This window comes from Phytophthora infestans, genomic scaffold, assembly GCF_000142945.1.
Source record: "Phytophthora infestans T30-4 supercont1.5 genomic scaffold, whole genome shotgun sequence".
Taxonomy (NCBI): domain Eukaryota; phylum Oomycota; class Peronosporomycetes; order Peronosporales; family Peronosporaceae; genus Phytophthora; species Phytophthora infestans.
The window spans coordinates 4,395,153-4,410,163 of NW_003303754.1; the positions used below are offsets into that span (position 1 = coordinate 4,395,153).

Here is a 15,011-nt window from a genome sequence, read left to right on the forward strand (position 1 = left end):
CAGCAGCAAACGTTCGTTCGCACTCTCTTGTGACAGGTCTCACCGCAGGTGAGCTGGATCTGGATGCTCTGGACTTGGACCAAGATATGTTGGATACTTTGCAGCGTTTACAGCCTGCTGCTGGGTCTTTCGCCCGACTCCCAGACTCTTCATGCAGCCTTAGCGCAAGCTGCTCACCAAGTGGATCATGGGAAGCTTCTCAAACGATTACGACCAGGTGGCAAAGTGTCGGACTACGAGTCGGACGACTCCGACGAAGATAAGGCTCCCATCCCGACCGCCAAGGCCATTACGTTTATGGCAGCCGCTGGTCTCGGTGATGCACCACCTACCGAGCCTTCAACTCCCAAAACTTCACGTCGCTCGCTAAGTAGTCCGAAGGCGTGTAAGCAGGCCGCTCAGAAGAAACGCCAGAAGACTCGCCTTAGCTCTCCTGGCAAGTCGCCTCGACGTCACTCGAAGGCTCGGTCGCGGTCTGTGCCATTGTCTCCTCGCTGATTGTGGCCACCTCGCAAGCCAGCGTCATCATCTACTGCACCGCGTTCTCCACCTCCGCGTCAACCGACTCTCGCTGTTGTCAATCTCAGTGGTGACCAGATTGACGTGGAAATGGTCGACGTTGGTTCGAGTGGGGTCCCGCCGGCTCAAGGTACCGCCACCGAGTCTTCAGGTAAAGCTGTTAGCTCTGGGGCTCACGACGATGTCTCTGAATCTTCTGACGCACCTTCGTATCCACCTCAGGGTGCCCACGACGGGACCAAGCCATCTGCGTCGACGATCCAGTAGATATACACGCTGCCGAAGAGGCTTTACGTGAGGCAGAGAATTTCCGGCTCATGTTCGGCTCGGATGACGAAGATGAGGAGTTGGACAGCACCGTTCCATCAGGCAAGGTTGCTACGTCGCCTAATGCGACTTCAAAAACGAGTGGAGTGATTTCTACAGCAGGACCTGTCCCGGTTGAAGCTGCTCCACAAGCCTTTGAGTCTCTTTTTGCCCATTAAAGAGGCCTGTGTATGCCACATAATCACAGTTTTTGTCCTACCAACAAATAGGAGAAGTTCTTTTTAATACAGTACTCCAAGTAAGTTTGGATTTTTAAAAATGCAGGTGGAGATGCAATAGCCCAAGTGAAATTTGTCCTAGTCAAGTGGAGTCAATCCATAAATGCGAGTTAACATTCAAGCTACGTTTCATTTTTCTGCCGTGTGATGAATCCGACTCTACGCTATTTCTGGTCTGACTGCCATCGTAGACGAATCGAAATGAAGCGGACTCGAGTGATGCCTTCCTCACCACGCACGAATCCTCGTAACCTGCAAAGAGAATTCCAATAAACGACTCATAAATCAAATGGAGCTTCACCTTCCACAATGAAGCTTACAGTCGAGAGCGCGTGAATCACCAATGCCACACGTTTACACGAAGTACATCTCGCTCTTCATGGCTTGGTGCAAGTCATACATGCGCGTATCTGTTTCTGGCGCAGTTTCACTGAAGCCAGAGACCGTTGAGGCAGTGTCACTACCCTCCGCCAGGAAGAATCGCGCACGGAATGCCACGAGATGCGAATAGTAGGCCGACGGGACCATGGAGACAGAACGAGTGCAGCGTGCGAACGTATAGCACAGTTTGTACGTAAGCGTCTGCAGTTCATCCGCCGTAAAGCCGATTTCATTCAGCAGCACATGATAGTGCGTGGGACGGCTAGTGCCTTGTAGCCCAGCGTGACTCATCAGATAGAAATCGTTTTCGATCGGATGACAGATACCCGTGTCCACAACAGTTCCAGCCTTCACGTTGCCACTGCGATCCGCATCTTTCGGGTTGTCGGGGAACAGACGAGTATTGTGACGCTTCTGGACTATCACAAACGTGATCGGAGGCAAGTAGCCGACCTCCAGCGTCCGGCAGGCCTCACGAATAGCCGTGACTTCAAAGTTTAACACCATGTGGAACTGTCCTTCGCTCACTCCATCGCGGTAGAAGACAATACGATCTGGTTTGCCACGGGTCTGCCTGTAGAACTGCTTCAACAGCTCCACCACCATATCCTTTAGATTCATAATCTGCTCCACACGGTGGCCCTGCGCACGGATCGCCGACGCGTGGCGGATGAAGTTGGCGTCCATAGAGGCTGTCACAGCAGCGATAGACGGTCGACTCCTGTCCATTGGACTAGGATGCGTTACATCAGCTCCAAAGATTATGGTGCGCGACGCCGACACCAGCGGCAGCTGTCCACTGATCACACCGTTCCTGCCGCCCAGCTTGGTGTTCACCTTCATCAGGATGTTGGCGATGTACTGCGGGTTGCACTTCGGGATATGCTTCGACAGCATACACTGCGACAGAATACCCACCCCTGCCTCACTGTCCGACATCAGCTTTAACTCTCCATAAGCGTGTGCATCCATACGCACATTGATCATCCAGATGATCTGCGGCGGCGTCTTGAACGTCTGACTGGCCGCCTTCACTCCCGCTTGGAACATTCCACGCACTGAATCCTCCCGGCGCTGCTTCAGCAGGATCGGAGGCAGTTTAGGCGGACATCGCATGCCCAACTGACCCATCTGCGCCATCACCGCCTTAAAAAACTTCTCGATACTCGTTTGGTCGCAGTATCTCGGGTCGGCCATACTGATAACCGCCCACGACTTGAGCTGCGCTGGCGTGTTGAACTTCTTGCCGCGCATGTTCCACGCTCCGTCACGAGGATTCTCACGAGCTCCTCCGCTGTACTCAATCGTAGGCGGTGGCAACTGGCGGCCCGTCGTCTCAACCATCCGTGGCTCCACTTCCAGCCCAAAGGCTCTCAGGGTCGGGTCCGTATTGAAGCCAGCTTCACGGAACTTCTGCTCGATCGATCGCTTGCGTTGGTCGGGCGGCGTGCACGTAAACTTTATCATATTGGCCACTTGGTTGTCCGTGACCTTGCGAGGACATTTCTGTCCCGCCATAATGTGACACACCTCCATAGGAAGATAATTCTTCTTCTGAGGGGCTCCAACATGCAAACACGGCAGCTTTGGGTAGCGGAGACGCAGGTTGTACGTCTTTTGGAAATATTGCACGATGTTAAGACGTTGCCCCTCGTCGTTCTCGAAGTACGTGTCTTGTGCGCTTGTCTTGGTCAGACCGTTAACACGGTAGCTGCGTCTCACTCCTGGACGATGAGTGATGTTCACCTTAACGCCACGGATGGCCTTACTGAAGGCCGAGTGTTGGGGGTTATTCAGAGCAGCTGGGAGGTTCCTCAAGGATAGCGACTCGCAGAGGAAGTCTAGCACGTCCATCTCCTCTACGAAGGCAGTGGCTGCCAAGTCCAAGTTGACTACAAGGCGGTTTTGCGTGGCTCGCAAGCTCTGGAAGTAGCCGAACCAGAGCTCGGCTCCTTCTCCGAGGGATTTGGCTCCGTTGCCATTGAATAGATTCCGTCCGACCACAGTGAATCTCTGCGATGCAGAATGGCGCAGAGCCACGTCGAGCGCTTGCAGTGCGTCATGCGGCGTGTAATTCAAGCGCCCGGCGAAGAGCTCGTCCAATTGCTGCATGCGGATAGCCACTGGGTCGGCTTCTTTCACAGTGGCGGAGAACTCTCTGGCTCTGCCTCCGTCTTCAGGTAGCGTGAGTGAGCCAAACTCTTGGAGTTGGAACGGTAGTCGACGCGGGGCGTAAATATTCTTACGCGCGTCGGATACCACCATAAACGCCGGAAATTGGCGCTTAAGCTCAGACAAGAGCGCTGCCATGATCTTGTTGGCCAGCGTCTTGGGTGGTCCATCGTTACCAAAGCTCCGGCCGCCCTCGGACATCATGACGTCGTAGTGAAACACGTCGCCTGCTAACTTGAAGTTGACCTTGAAGTGGTTAGCATGCAGCTTCACAGGTTTGCCAGCCTTGCCGAAGCCCGGACGGGGAGGGAAGTGGGTGCGCACGAGTGGCTGCACTAGACGCGGCTCATCAGGGATACGCGCTTTCTCCTCGAGCTCCAAAGCGAGCGACGAGACGCTGGGAGCTGCAGGCGCAGGCGCAGGAGGGGGTGCAACGGCACGTGTGGCTGGCGGAGGAACAGGTGCGGCAGTAGCAGTAGCAGGGCCACTACGTCCACGGCCCCTGCTGCTGGCCTGCCCACGGCCTCGACGGGGTCGACCAATAACGGGCTCGGAGTCTTGCTGCTTGTTTCGCCGCCCCGGCATTTTGAAGAATGAGATGTGGAGCGACAGGGCTCGTTTTTTCCCTTTTAAATCTGATTCATGCTACCTCACAGCAAGATTGGCGCTCGAACGCTTACTTTAGCACTTGTCAATGTAAAGCGTACTTAAGCGAGTTTTAGGGTCTGCACCTATAATTTAAGACCTTTTCCCAGGGAATCCTGCTGGGAATTGAGTGGGAATTGAGTGGCAATTGAACTTTTTTGAACTGGTACCTTGGCAGTAGTCGCATATATGCTGCGAAGTTGCGGTGCTATATCTTGGTTAAAGTAAGCTGGTTATCGGTACCAAATCGGTGAATACCGATTTGCTATGAAAGCCCACCACGGCCCAGTTGGCCCAGTAAATCCCACTTTGGTACAGCAATCTCTCTCACTTTTAGTACCGTGGTCCGACCCTATCTTACAATTTGAAATATTGTTTAAGAAGTTTCTACATATACGTGTACCTACAAGCCCAGCTGCGAAGCGCGGACTATACTGTCCTCTATTGTGGCATCACCTCCGTAACCGGAGAACTCAGCCCCAGTATTGTCTCCCTTCACTTCATTGAAAACTATCCCTGTGTGGCGAAAGCAGTTTTCTATTGTTGACTCACCTTGCATTTCAGTCCATATTTCCTTGCTCCACTTCATAGCCTTAGCTGATCGACTACGTACGCCTTATTGCTGATGATTTCACCGTGCTCGATTTTGTCAAAGACCCATAGTAACTGATTCCCCCTCTCACGCTTTCTTGAACACAGCGATGATTCCAGCGTCTATCGGCTGCAGGAACGCGGTAGTGTTTGGTGGCAAAAATACCACACGGACATTTGTGCAAACTAAATCCCCTGTGTTGTGAGAAGACTTATTATCGAGGAGCAATAGAATGTGTCGTCCACGTGCTCGCATATCTCGATCTTATATGGCCCGTCATCCAGGTGTTCTTGTTGACCCAATAGCTAAAACCCTACCCCTTTGTAGTGCGTTTCTTGAAGCAGTAGGGCTGCTTCACACGACCCAAAAAACAGCGCGGGAAGGGCGTCCGTGCCATCTGCGTTTGCTGCAAGAGCGATGGGTTTTCTTGTTTTGTTTTCTTTACGCCACGTGCTCGTTTGGTGCAAATGGAGCGAGCGGAGCCCCGTCTCGTCCATGTTATAGATGTTCTCGGGGACGTACAGATCGGCTAGCTCCTGAAGCTTTTGACGGCCAGTTGCAACAGCGTCAGAGTCGGCGGATCCAGCTTCACCAGGTCGAAGTCGAGAGCGTAAACAATGTCGACGCTCGAACGCTGTCAACCAACCTTCTGAAAAGTTGAGATCCCACGCATCACAGACTCCCCGTTGGATATCCCGAGCCTTCATCTTGATAAGCTCACACAAGAGGCAAAATCCTTGTTCCGCCACCTTCTCAATCCACTTCCATAGCTGATTCTCCAGCTCGGGCGACGTAACTTGGAGGGGTTTACGCCTCTTGCCGTCTCCGTAGCCGTCGCTCATGATCTGGGGGGCCATCTTGAGAATGTCGAAAACAGTCGTTTGCGCAGGCGGCCGCTTTAACCGGTAGGTGGCCTTTGCCCATGCCGCCAGTTCGTTTTGTGTCATCTTCAGCCTTCTGTCTCGCTTTTGCTGAATTTTCAGCCAGGCCCCCATGAGAGTTTGTGAGTGTAATATAACTTTGTTATGGAGACTGTCAGGCGGCTCTAGATGAATGGCTTGGAGGCCAAAACCCTGGAAGTTACACCTCTCTAAAATGATCGCATCGTTTGGCTCAGGATATTAATTTTGAGTAGTACCGGACTCGAGAGTGATAGCTGTAAACGGAATTTGGGGGGCAGACGAGACTGGGGCCAAATTCGAAAACCCGCCGTTGACAGCCCTGTCCTATTAGGACCGATCGATCTACTGACCATTGGTCCAATACAAAAACTTATACTTGAAGTATAAAATAAAATATGTGTCGTTTCGGCTGACTAGAGATTTGTATGGGCTGAGTTTCTGTGGGCGATTAAATGGGCACTAGGGATCGAGATCTCATAGTAGTTGCATGGGGGTATACACAGCAGTATAAGATGGGGTGCACTCGCACGTCTGCTTGGTCGATATTGATGGAGAACATTCAAAAGTAAGATCGCGACGGCTACACGGTGTTCTGTGGTGCTAAAAAATCCCACGTGAACTCTAGCTACAAATGTAGTAAGGAAGCTCTCACAACAATACGTCTGCTAGGATAGCAAACGATCGTTCGGGCGAACCTGAATACCTCAGTTCTACCCTTGCACCGGTATAGACTGGATCTCGTAAACCACTTATATATGCCAACCAGTAAAAAAAAAGAACACGCTACTAGCACGAGCAAAGCTAGTATGTGTTATGAATCCTCGTGGTCCCAACAGCGGAAGGGTACCAGGCACGGGTAAGCCTTTTACGAGGTCACCAAGTGTTCAACACTCGTCGGTTGGAAGAATAAAAGGGATGCAATATAAGCAACCATAGTCGTGCAAATAGCCAACAACAAGCCGTCACGTAAAACCTCCCTATAGTAATCGGCCTATACACACAGTCTCTTGGCCTTGCCGGATGAACCCTCGCTACAGAGCCTCGAGTTCACCGACAGGCAAAACACACTCAAACAAGCTTGACCAGACGCTTACCTTGAAGCCGGACAATCGCTCTGTGTGTATGAGTGGAAATTCTGTTCTGTAATTATGTGTGCCCTTTCGGGCCTATTCCGAATAAGAAGTCCTAATCAAACATACAAATATCAAGTGAACAATGATCCGTTATGGATCTTCTTGCGCGCCAAGCGTCGTCTGCACCGTCGTATGAGCATCTTTAACAGCTCGCGCCCTGTCCCAGACGGTGAACGCGCCTTTAAAGAGTCGCTGAGTATTCCGCGAACACATCCCAACCGCCACCGAGGGCTCATACCGTAGATAGTCAGTTCTTGGCCGCTGAATGCGAATCCGGCCAGTCCATTATTATTAATAAGGACAACTGGATTGAGTGACATCTGGACCGTACCCAATATCCGTTGAGTGTTTGGTAATGACACCGTCGTCTCTTGCACCTTGGAGTCACCATACATCACGTGACCGATGGTTCGTCGCTTGAACATCTTCGACGGTGCTGTATCTTTGTTGACGGGCGATTATCTGCAACTCGGGAGAAATCACTACACCACAGCTCTCCATATGATTTGCTAGAGTGAAAAAAAACATGCGGATGGGTCTACTGTCATTAGCTAAAAATTCACAAATTCGTTTTACCTCGGGCGACTTTTCCATACAAACCACTGCTATTTTAAGGAGTACTTGTAAGCACTACTACTTACGAATTTGTTGGCACCAAACGCACAGAAAAAACCCAGCGTGAAACACAAAATAAATACTGGAGCCGCGATGCGTGATGGCATTGCTGCGATAGTGTGATCTATCAGACTCCATTGCTGACAGAACAGCTTTTGGTGCTTCGCTGAACTAGCATCAATAATAGGAAGCTTGAAAACCTGGCTTGGGGCAGTTGTGATATAGTGAATCGCTAGGAGAAAGGGATGGAGTCACAAACCATCGCCAGAGTGTTTCAAGGATCAATCGTGGTATTTTTGGCTTATTGGCATCGACGGTGACGGTTCAAGTGACGACGCTGCGTCACGATGGTGTGAGCCACAACAGTCCGAAGCATTGACAGGTTGTAGCGATCCGGATACTACGCACGGTAAGGTCCTAGCTGATTTTACTTGATGTTTGTAAAAAGAAGATAAGGATACGAATGATTAAAAGAGAGAATGAACCGACTGGTCCTAACAATAGCAGAGCAGAATTTACCCTGGAGCTCACAAGTGTTAAGCGTCGAGGTAAGTACCTTACCCTTAGTGACCCTGCAGGGTGTGACTACCAGTGAGCAGCGACCTTCCTGAAGCTATTGTTCGTTTCCGGTCAGGACAAGAGACTAGTTGAGAGTTTGTGTTTTGGTCTGCTCCCTATTTGAGGGAAGTTCGGGTATTATTTTCCCGATATTAGTAATCTTGGTATTGATTGTATCCCGCAGATAACTTACAGTCTGAATTATTATTGGGCAGCCCCGTAAGAGACTTAAGGAGACTAGGCATCCTTCCGATGTTGGGGCCACATAATATTTGAGAGAGGGGGGGGGTACACGTACAGGCGAAGCTCGTGCCTGTTACGTTTGTGTAATTTACCTACTAGCGTATACAGTAAGAAAGGGAGGCGTTGGGTGCTGGGTCTTACTTGGCTCCTTTACAACGTTCGCCGATCCTCGTGGAAGGTACATTGCTGTGTGCAGAGGCTCGCTACATATTTTGATGAATCCCTACAGCGCAGGAACCCGTTCGTCAAGAAAATCGCCGACGTACCAGCGTGGAGGGAGAATTACATGTTCTAACTATCGTATGAGAGGTTTAATGTACAAGCAGGTTTGGAAGTTGGTTTTTTTTGCCTGCCCTTCAGAGACCGACCATTTCTCGCTTGATCAAAAGAGATGCGCCATGTCAAAAAGATTATTCATTACTTAAGACAATAAATTGATCAGTCTCGCTTCGTGACAATCCTCCCACTAGCACGGCCAATTGTTAGTAATTTGGTGTCGATTATTTAGCGAGCACAGAAGCAAAAACGTATGAGAGTGACTATTGCTACAAAATAAAGAGTCGGAGCTAAAATTAATTACAGTAGTTTTACGTCCTATCTATGACAAAGACAAGGCATATGGATTCACGCACAATTGCACGCCAAATGTTTGAAAATAACGCACTTTATAAACGTTGAATTGTATTAAGATTCAGTGGCTGTGGCTCATTTCGGAATCCCCCTAGGGTGGCAACAGACTAGCGCGCAATACAGCGAGGGATATACTGCGAGAAACATGGGAAGCTGACGACGACGAAGAAGATGCCGTTGCTATTCGCTAACTGCGTAGCCCGCATCAGCTGCATCACGTGTGCAACGCGTCGGTTCCTACTCTTCTGGGTAAGGCGTGCCGAGTTTGATTTCTTTTTATCTAACAAATTAAAGGTATCAGGTACGGAACCTTCTCAAACGTGCTTGTTCGCGGAATTAGAGCTAATAAGGTTAATGTTTGCTGAGAGCCTTTACTACAGAAAAAAATAAAATGTTGCGGCTCATGACTCGTATTTGAATGGATGGGAAGTGCGCTCCGACGCAGTGTTACTTTAGTGCGAAGTGGTTTCATAGTATGCCGTCTACCATTGTTCCTCTCGCTCTCGGAGATCAAGAAGTAAAGAGACCTCTTCAGAACGACATGTCTGCTGGTTGGAGCAAAGGCAAGCGAGGTTTGTAGAATTTCAATAAATCGATGCTCGAAAAGAGAGAGAGAATGTGTGTCTGCGGGAAAAGCTGATACTGTCTTTTACTCTAGCTGTGGACAGCTAGATATGCTCTGCATTTGAAACAAAGGCTTTATTTTGTGTTAAATTGTGCCATTTCGTCGTAGATTGTGGTACTTCGTGTCAAAATTTAAGTAGGTTAAAAATGTGTTCCAAGTGTGTCTAACTTGGGGCGGTGGTGCTACGGGTTGGCTCGGATATCTCTGATGTAGAGGTATTATCGGTGACCAGTACGGCGTATGGATCACCGCGCACAACGGCAAGGTCATCCAACTTCGTCAGATGCCATAGGTAGTTACGTGACGATCATGCTCCAATAGTAATATAAAACATGGTCTAACCAGCCCTTTCGTCAACTACTTTTGTGCTATTTGCTCGTTCCAGTAGCACACGACCTGATTGCGTCAGTGTTCTCTTAAACTGTCCTGTTGTGAGTGAGGATCAAGTAGCTATCGTGTCCTACATCTTCATCATGTCTGGGTCGTCAGGGGCATCGTGGGCTTCAAAACATCGCTTGTAAGTAAGCTTACGAAAGATCCGCAATCTCGGTAGAGAGACGCTCTGCATTTGTGCAACAATTCCGTTGCAAACATGTGGACACACGAAATAACGGCAAATTAACGTTTCACTCGTGGCTCATCCGAAGACTTGTGTTCAATCTCTGGTTTCCAGTTTGTGTCAGTTTGTATTTTTGTACAAACTAAATTTGTAGTAGATTGTACCAGCTTGTACAAATGTGTACAAACTGAGTACAAGCTCAGCTGGAACCGGCTCTGTATTTTGTAATAATAGTATCTGTCAACACGTATTTGCAAGTACCGGTATAGCAGCTGATTTCGCCTTCTGATTATGATTGACGGTGAATTACCGACAACGACGAAGAAATCCACCCCTATATGAATAACATCCTCCATATAAATCGGTTGCTGCCATCAGAGACAAGCAAATCCGCCCATTAGTCTAATTGGCTAAGCCCCAGAGCTTCGGTACAAAACAGAAGCTCTTTTCATAAGGTTAGTAAGAAGGAAATTTTATATTAAAGTTCTACAATGGGATTTTTTGGTATTGCTTTTTTTAAACTTTTTACTATGACATCCGTCTTCAAATTTTGAGAGGTGGCATGCCAAAATAGACTGCTGTCTCGTCAACGTTGTAGATAGCGCTCAGTGAAATTGATCCAAAACATTCCAAAACTTTACAGCAAACTGCCAGTGCGTTTCCACCATCGCATCTTCATTCTTTTTAGTATGTTGAAGCTTCTGCGTAGTAAACCCATAACTAAAAACCGTAATAGGATAGTTAATTTAGTTGATATTAAATTTTTTTAATGAAAATATTACCGTGCTGCGAATCGTTGGCAGAGCCTCATCACAAAGCGCTCAAAGCTTGTTCAAGGCTATCTTTAGTAGGAATATACTCGTGCAACCACTGCGGTCGTTGTTCTTTCATATATTGAATCATGAGCCCTGTACACAAATACTAATAAAACAGAAATGGACATTAGACGATAGGATAACTCAAACCGGCAGTCATAATGGCTCTCTTACCTCCTCCTCGCGCCGTGCATCTTTCATGAACGTAATCAGGTCATGTGCAAAAGGTATACCGCAGGGGATATCTCATAGCGCATGGAGATCTCATAAAGCACATTTTGAATTAGCCAATAAAATACGCTCGAGACACGAGATAACAGTGGTACATCTTATATAACACACGTTTTACTGTAAAATTTCAATTATAAAGATCAAATTTTCTCAGCCAGTCACTCAGGATCGCCATCGATACCAGCAATCTCATTTTCATTTTGCTGGCGGCGTGATGGCACGAACACGATGCCCACGCAAGACGGGAGACAGCGGCGCAAAGCCAAAGCAGTACGAACGGATTGGTGTAACTTATGAGTATAAGTTGCGCGTTCTGAAATATTTAAATATATTAACAATGGCGGCTACGGTAGCAGAATTTTTCCCAACTAGCAATTCTAACTCGAAACGACGGCAGGTATACGCTTGGAAGAAGCTGAGAGCTGTCATAGAGGCCAAGGTTGCTGGTGACTCTCGTTATCATCAGCGTAACCGGACCCTCGGCATAAGTGCTACGCTGTCAGCGGAAGTAGATGAACAACTGGTGGGGTGGATAAACGAGCTGAGAGCCGATGGTGTGCCTGTGCCGAGTATGATGCTCAAGTTGCAAGCCCAGGAGCTTTACAGGACCGGCGGATCACGCAACCGTCCGTTCAAAGCCTCTTGGAGCTGGCGAAAGCATTTTCTGCTCCGCCATAAGCTCTCTATTCGCCGCCGACCCGAGAAGGCCAGTCTACACCGGCCGACGCAGAGCAGAAGGTGGAGGAGTTCAGCAACAAAGTGCGCTTCAAGATGGACGAGCTCGGTGTTTCTGTTGTTTACAACGCTGCCCAGACCGGTATGTACCAAATATTTACAACGTGTGAGACGTGGAAATAACATTATCTGCTAGGGGTCAACTATGAGTATGTGCCTACCTCTACAATCACTACTCGCGGGGCCAAGACTATGTGGGTGAAGTGCGCAGGGAAAAGCAAAGCGCGGGTGACTGCAATGCCGTTGTCCGCATGCGACGGCTCAAAACGAGAGCCTTTCCTCATTTTCAAGACTCGACCATCGACCAAGCCCGATGTCGCGAGGGAGAACAAAGTGATGCGCCATGGTTTTGGCGCAGACTTTGGGGCGAGGCTCACCCGCTTCAACAAGGTGTCCATATCTACGGCAATGCCGCTGGGTGGAGGAACAGCGAGCTGTCTATTGAGTTTCTGTCTGTACACTTCGGTCAGCGACCGAACATGCACGTACCTATTCCTCTGCTCTGGGACGACTTTCGGGGCACTGCCGGAAAGAGGTATTAATCTTTACTCGTCTCCTCAATGTCGTGCTAATGAAGGTGCCTCCTGGATACACTTACGCGCGCCAACCGGAAGACGTACCATGGAACAAGCCACTCAAGGATTTTATAAGGAAGCAGTGGGTAGAGTTTATATTAGTTCAAGCTCGAGCGGCATCCGCTGGAGGCACTACTTTCAAGATGTCACCACCAACACGACTAAATGTGGTTCGCTGGATCACATGCGCGTGGCATCTCTCACCCATACTACAATCACTGGTGGTTTCAAGAAGGCCAAGCTAGCGATCACCACAATGCTGATGCCACCACAACCGACACCACTCGCACCACCAGCATCAGACTTGGGCCCACTCGTCATGCTACTACTGCTGAGCAACGTCGCGCTACAAGCTGTTGATCCAGCGAAGGGCATCGACTATAACGAGCTCGACGGTGAAGAAGATGGTGCCGAGGGTGACTGCTTGGCTCAAAGCGACGCTTCTTAGCTTGGAAGCGCGATCAAGAGACTACCGGGAGGAATCGACATCAAGGGGAACTTTTCCGCTAAGCTACGGTAGTAGGTCTTCACAGGGACCTACGCAGACCATCAGCAGCACCGTTAAAGCTTGAATACACGTTGTAGATATCGAAGAAGGGCTCGTAGCGTACCATCTCGTGTTGGACGGGGAGTTAACCATTGTTATAGCGGCATCCTTGTTAGGACACCCAGTCCCCCCTCAATTCGCTTCGCGGTCAATCCAACACTAAATGGTTTGACGAGAAGGAGATTAAAAATATCGGCCAGCCGATGCTTTGTCCTGTCAAAGTCTTGCTTATGTGGTGACCGCTAAAGTCATCGATGTTTTCTTTATTGTCTATCCTGTCACGCAGCGTGCGACGGGGTATATCTAGCTGCTTCGCGGCTGGTCGAACACCGAGTTCTTTGGCTTTAGCGATAGCTTCTCGCTTTTTGAATATTGGGTATGAGCGCTGAGGCGCCATTTTGCAAATGGCGAGCGAAAATGCCGCTGTTGTGAAGGAGGCATGAATGTCCAGTTAATGAAAAGGACAAACTATTGGATAAAATCTAGACGGTATTTAGTAAATTCAGCAATGCTACTTAATAAAATATTTGACTTGAATACTGAACTTCAGCTATTGGATGGCGTGCTTTTATAGTGTGGCGGACTTTTCCGTCGTTGTCTGTATAATATTTGTATACTTCTCCGGTCCGGAAAAGAATTAACTGTTTGGCGAGATTTTTCTAAAAATAATCTCGCATGTGTGATTGGTCAATGTCCATTCTGAGATGGGTACAATAGGATAAAATGAGTTCATATGAGGACTTGTATGCACACGGATTGAGAGTTATTGACACGAAAATGGATTCAATTGCTTTTAGTGTTATACCACTAGAATAAGCTTCGTTTGCGCTTTTTCTTGTATATTTAAAGTTTAATTCTGATTATTTTTGTCGTCAAAGCGAAAAAAAGAAACCACCCCTCCATAACATAAATCTCCGATCTCCGACAACCTCCGACCGTAACAAAAGCAGTCCATAATTGTGTTCAGGTTATGTATTTGTGTATTAGTTGGGTAAGAAGCTTAGGGATCAGGTTTTGGGATAGGCAAGGCCAGAAATATGTTTGTAGCGAGTTTGTAGCGAGTTTGTAGCCGCAATCTTAGGCTCGGAAACGGCCTGTGGGCTAAGAAAACGGCAATTTACTGGTTGTGCATTTTTTAAGCCCGGATGGGTACTCACTCTACACTGCAAAAAGCGAAGTGAGACCCCGGTTCAGAAATCGGAGTCCACTAATTGAAGCAGATCATTCCTTTTTACGGCACTTTTTACACTTAATTAGTATTAGCAACGACTGGCAACGTGGGTAAACCCTTACCAGTAAGGTTGTCTCTAGACGGTTCGCCTATGGGGCCGCAAAAATAAACAGAGCTTCATTCTTGTTTTTTTTTTTCTGGTAAGGGACCAACCGCTACTACTTTATCATCGGTCCACTAAATTGATTATCTGCGTGTTTGTATATTTCGTGTATGTGCGATATGTGGCCACCTCTGCTGTCTATGCGTTGTGTGCTTGCTTGCGTTGAGGTTAACATTGCTGTTCTGAAAGGAGGTTAAGCTTTGTGTTTGACGCAGCACTCATATGTGTATTTCGAGTACTCTGTAACGAGGTTAACTTTGCTGCTCCACATGGAGGTTAAGCTTAGTGCTCAATACGGTGCTACCAATGCATAAGTTTAGGCAATGCTTTTTAAGCATGTAATACATCCAGTATTAGCTCTTACTGCTTAATCTGCGGTACCTTCTGCGTTGTTGAGTGAGTTGTCCTCCACAGCCTCGTCCTCGAAGAAGCGCTTGCGAACAAGAAGGCGGCGCTCCTTTTTGATGGCAGCAACAGCAGACTTGTGGATGTGCTCCCTCGGCTCCCACGTTGGCTGCCAGTCTACGAGGTAGTACGTCTGCCGCTTCTCGCGCTTCCACGTCATCACCTTGCGTACGTGGTGCTTCTTCTCGCCGCCTACACGATCGTCGTCATCTTCAGATGGAGGAGGCTCGACAAGCCATTCGCGAACATC

General features: G+C 48.6%; 2 protein-coding genes across 2 annotated transcripts; one reads left to right on the forward strand and one right to left on the reverse strand.

The window, feature by feature from the left end:
- Positions 1-1,418: 1,418 nt before the first annotated feature.
- PITG_04471 (Argonaute2 (AGO2)) lies at positions 1,419-4,202 on the reverse strand (the record flags this gene model as incomplete). Its single annotated transcript, XM_002906035.1, has 1 exon — positions 1,419-4,202. The coding sequence occupies one exon, from the start codon at positions 4,200-4,202 to the stop codon at positions 1,419-1,421; it is 2,784 nt and encodes a 927-aa protein (XP_002906081.1).
- Positions 4,203-11,393: 7,191 nt separating this feature from the next.
- PITG_04472 (uncharacterized protein) lies at positions 11,394-12,923 on the forward strand (the record flags this gene model as incomplete). The annotated part of the gene is made up of 5 exons (XM_002906036.1): positions 11,394-11,435; positions 11,563-11,734; positions 11,772-11,924; positions 12,037-12,435; positions 12,478-12,923. The coding sequence occupies 5 exons, from the start codon at positions 11,394-11,396 to the stop codon at positions 12,921-12,923; spliced, it is 1,212 nt and encodes a 403-aa protein (XP_002906082.1).
- Positions 12,924-15,011: the final 2,088 nt, after the last annotated feature.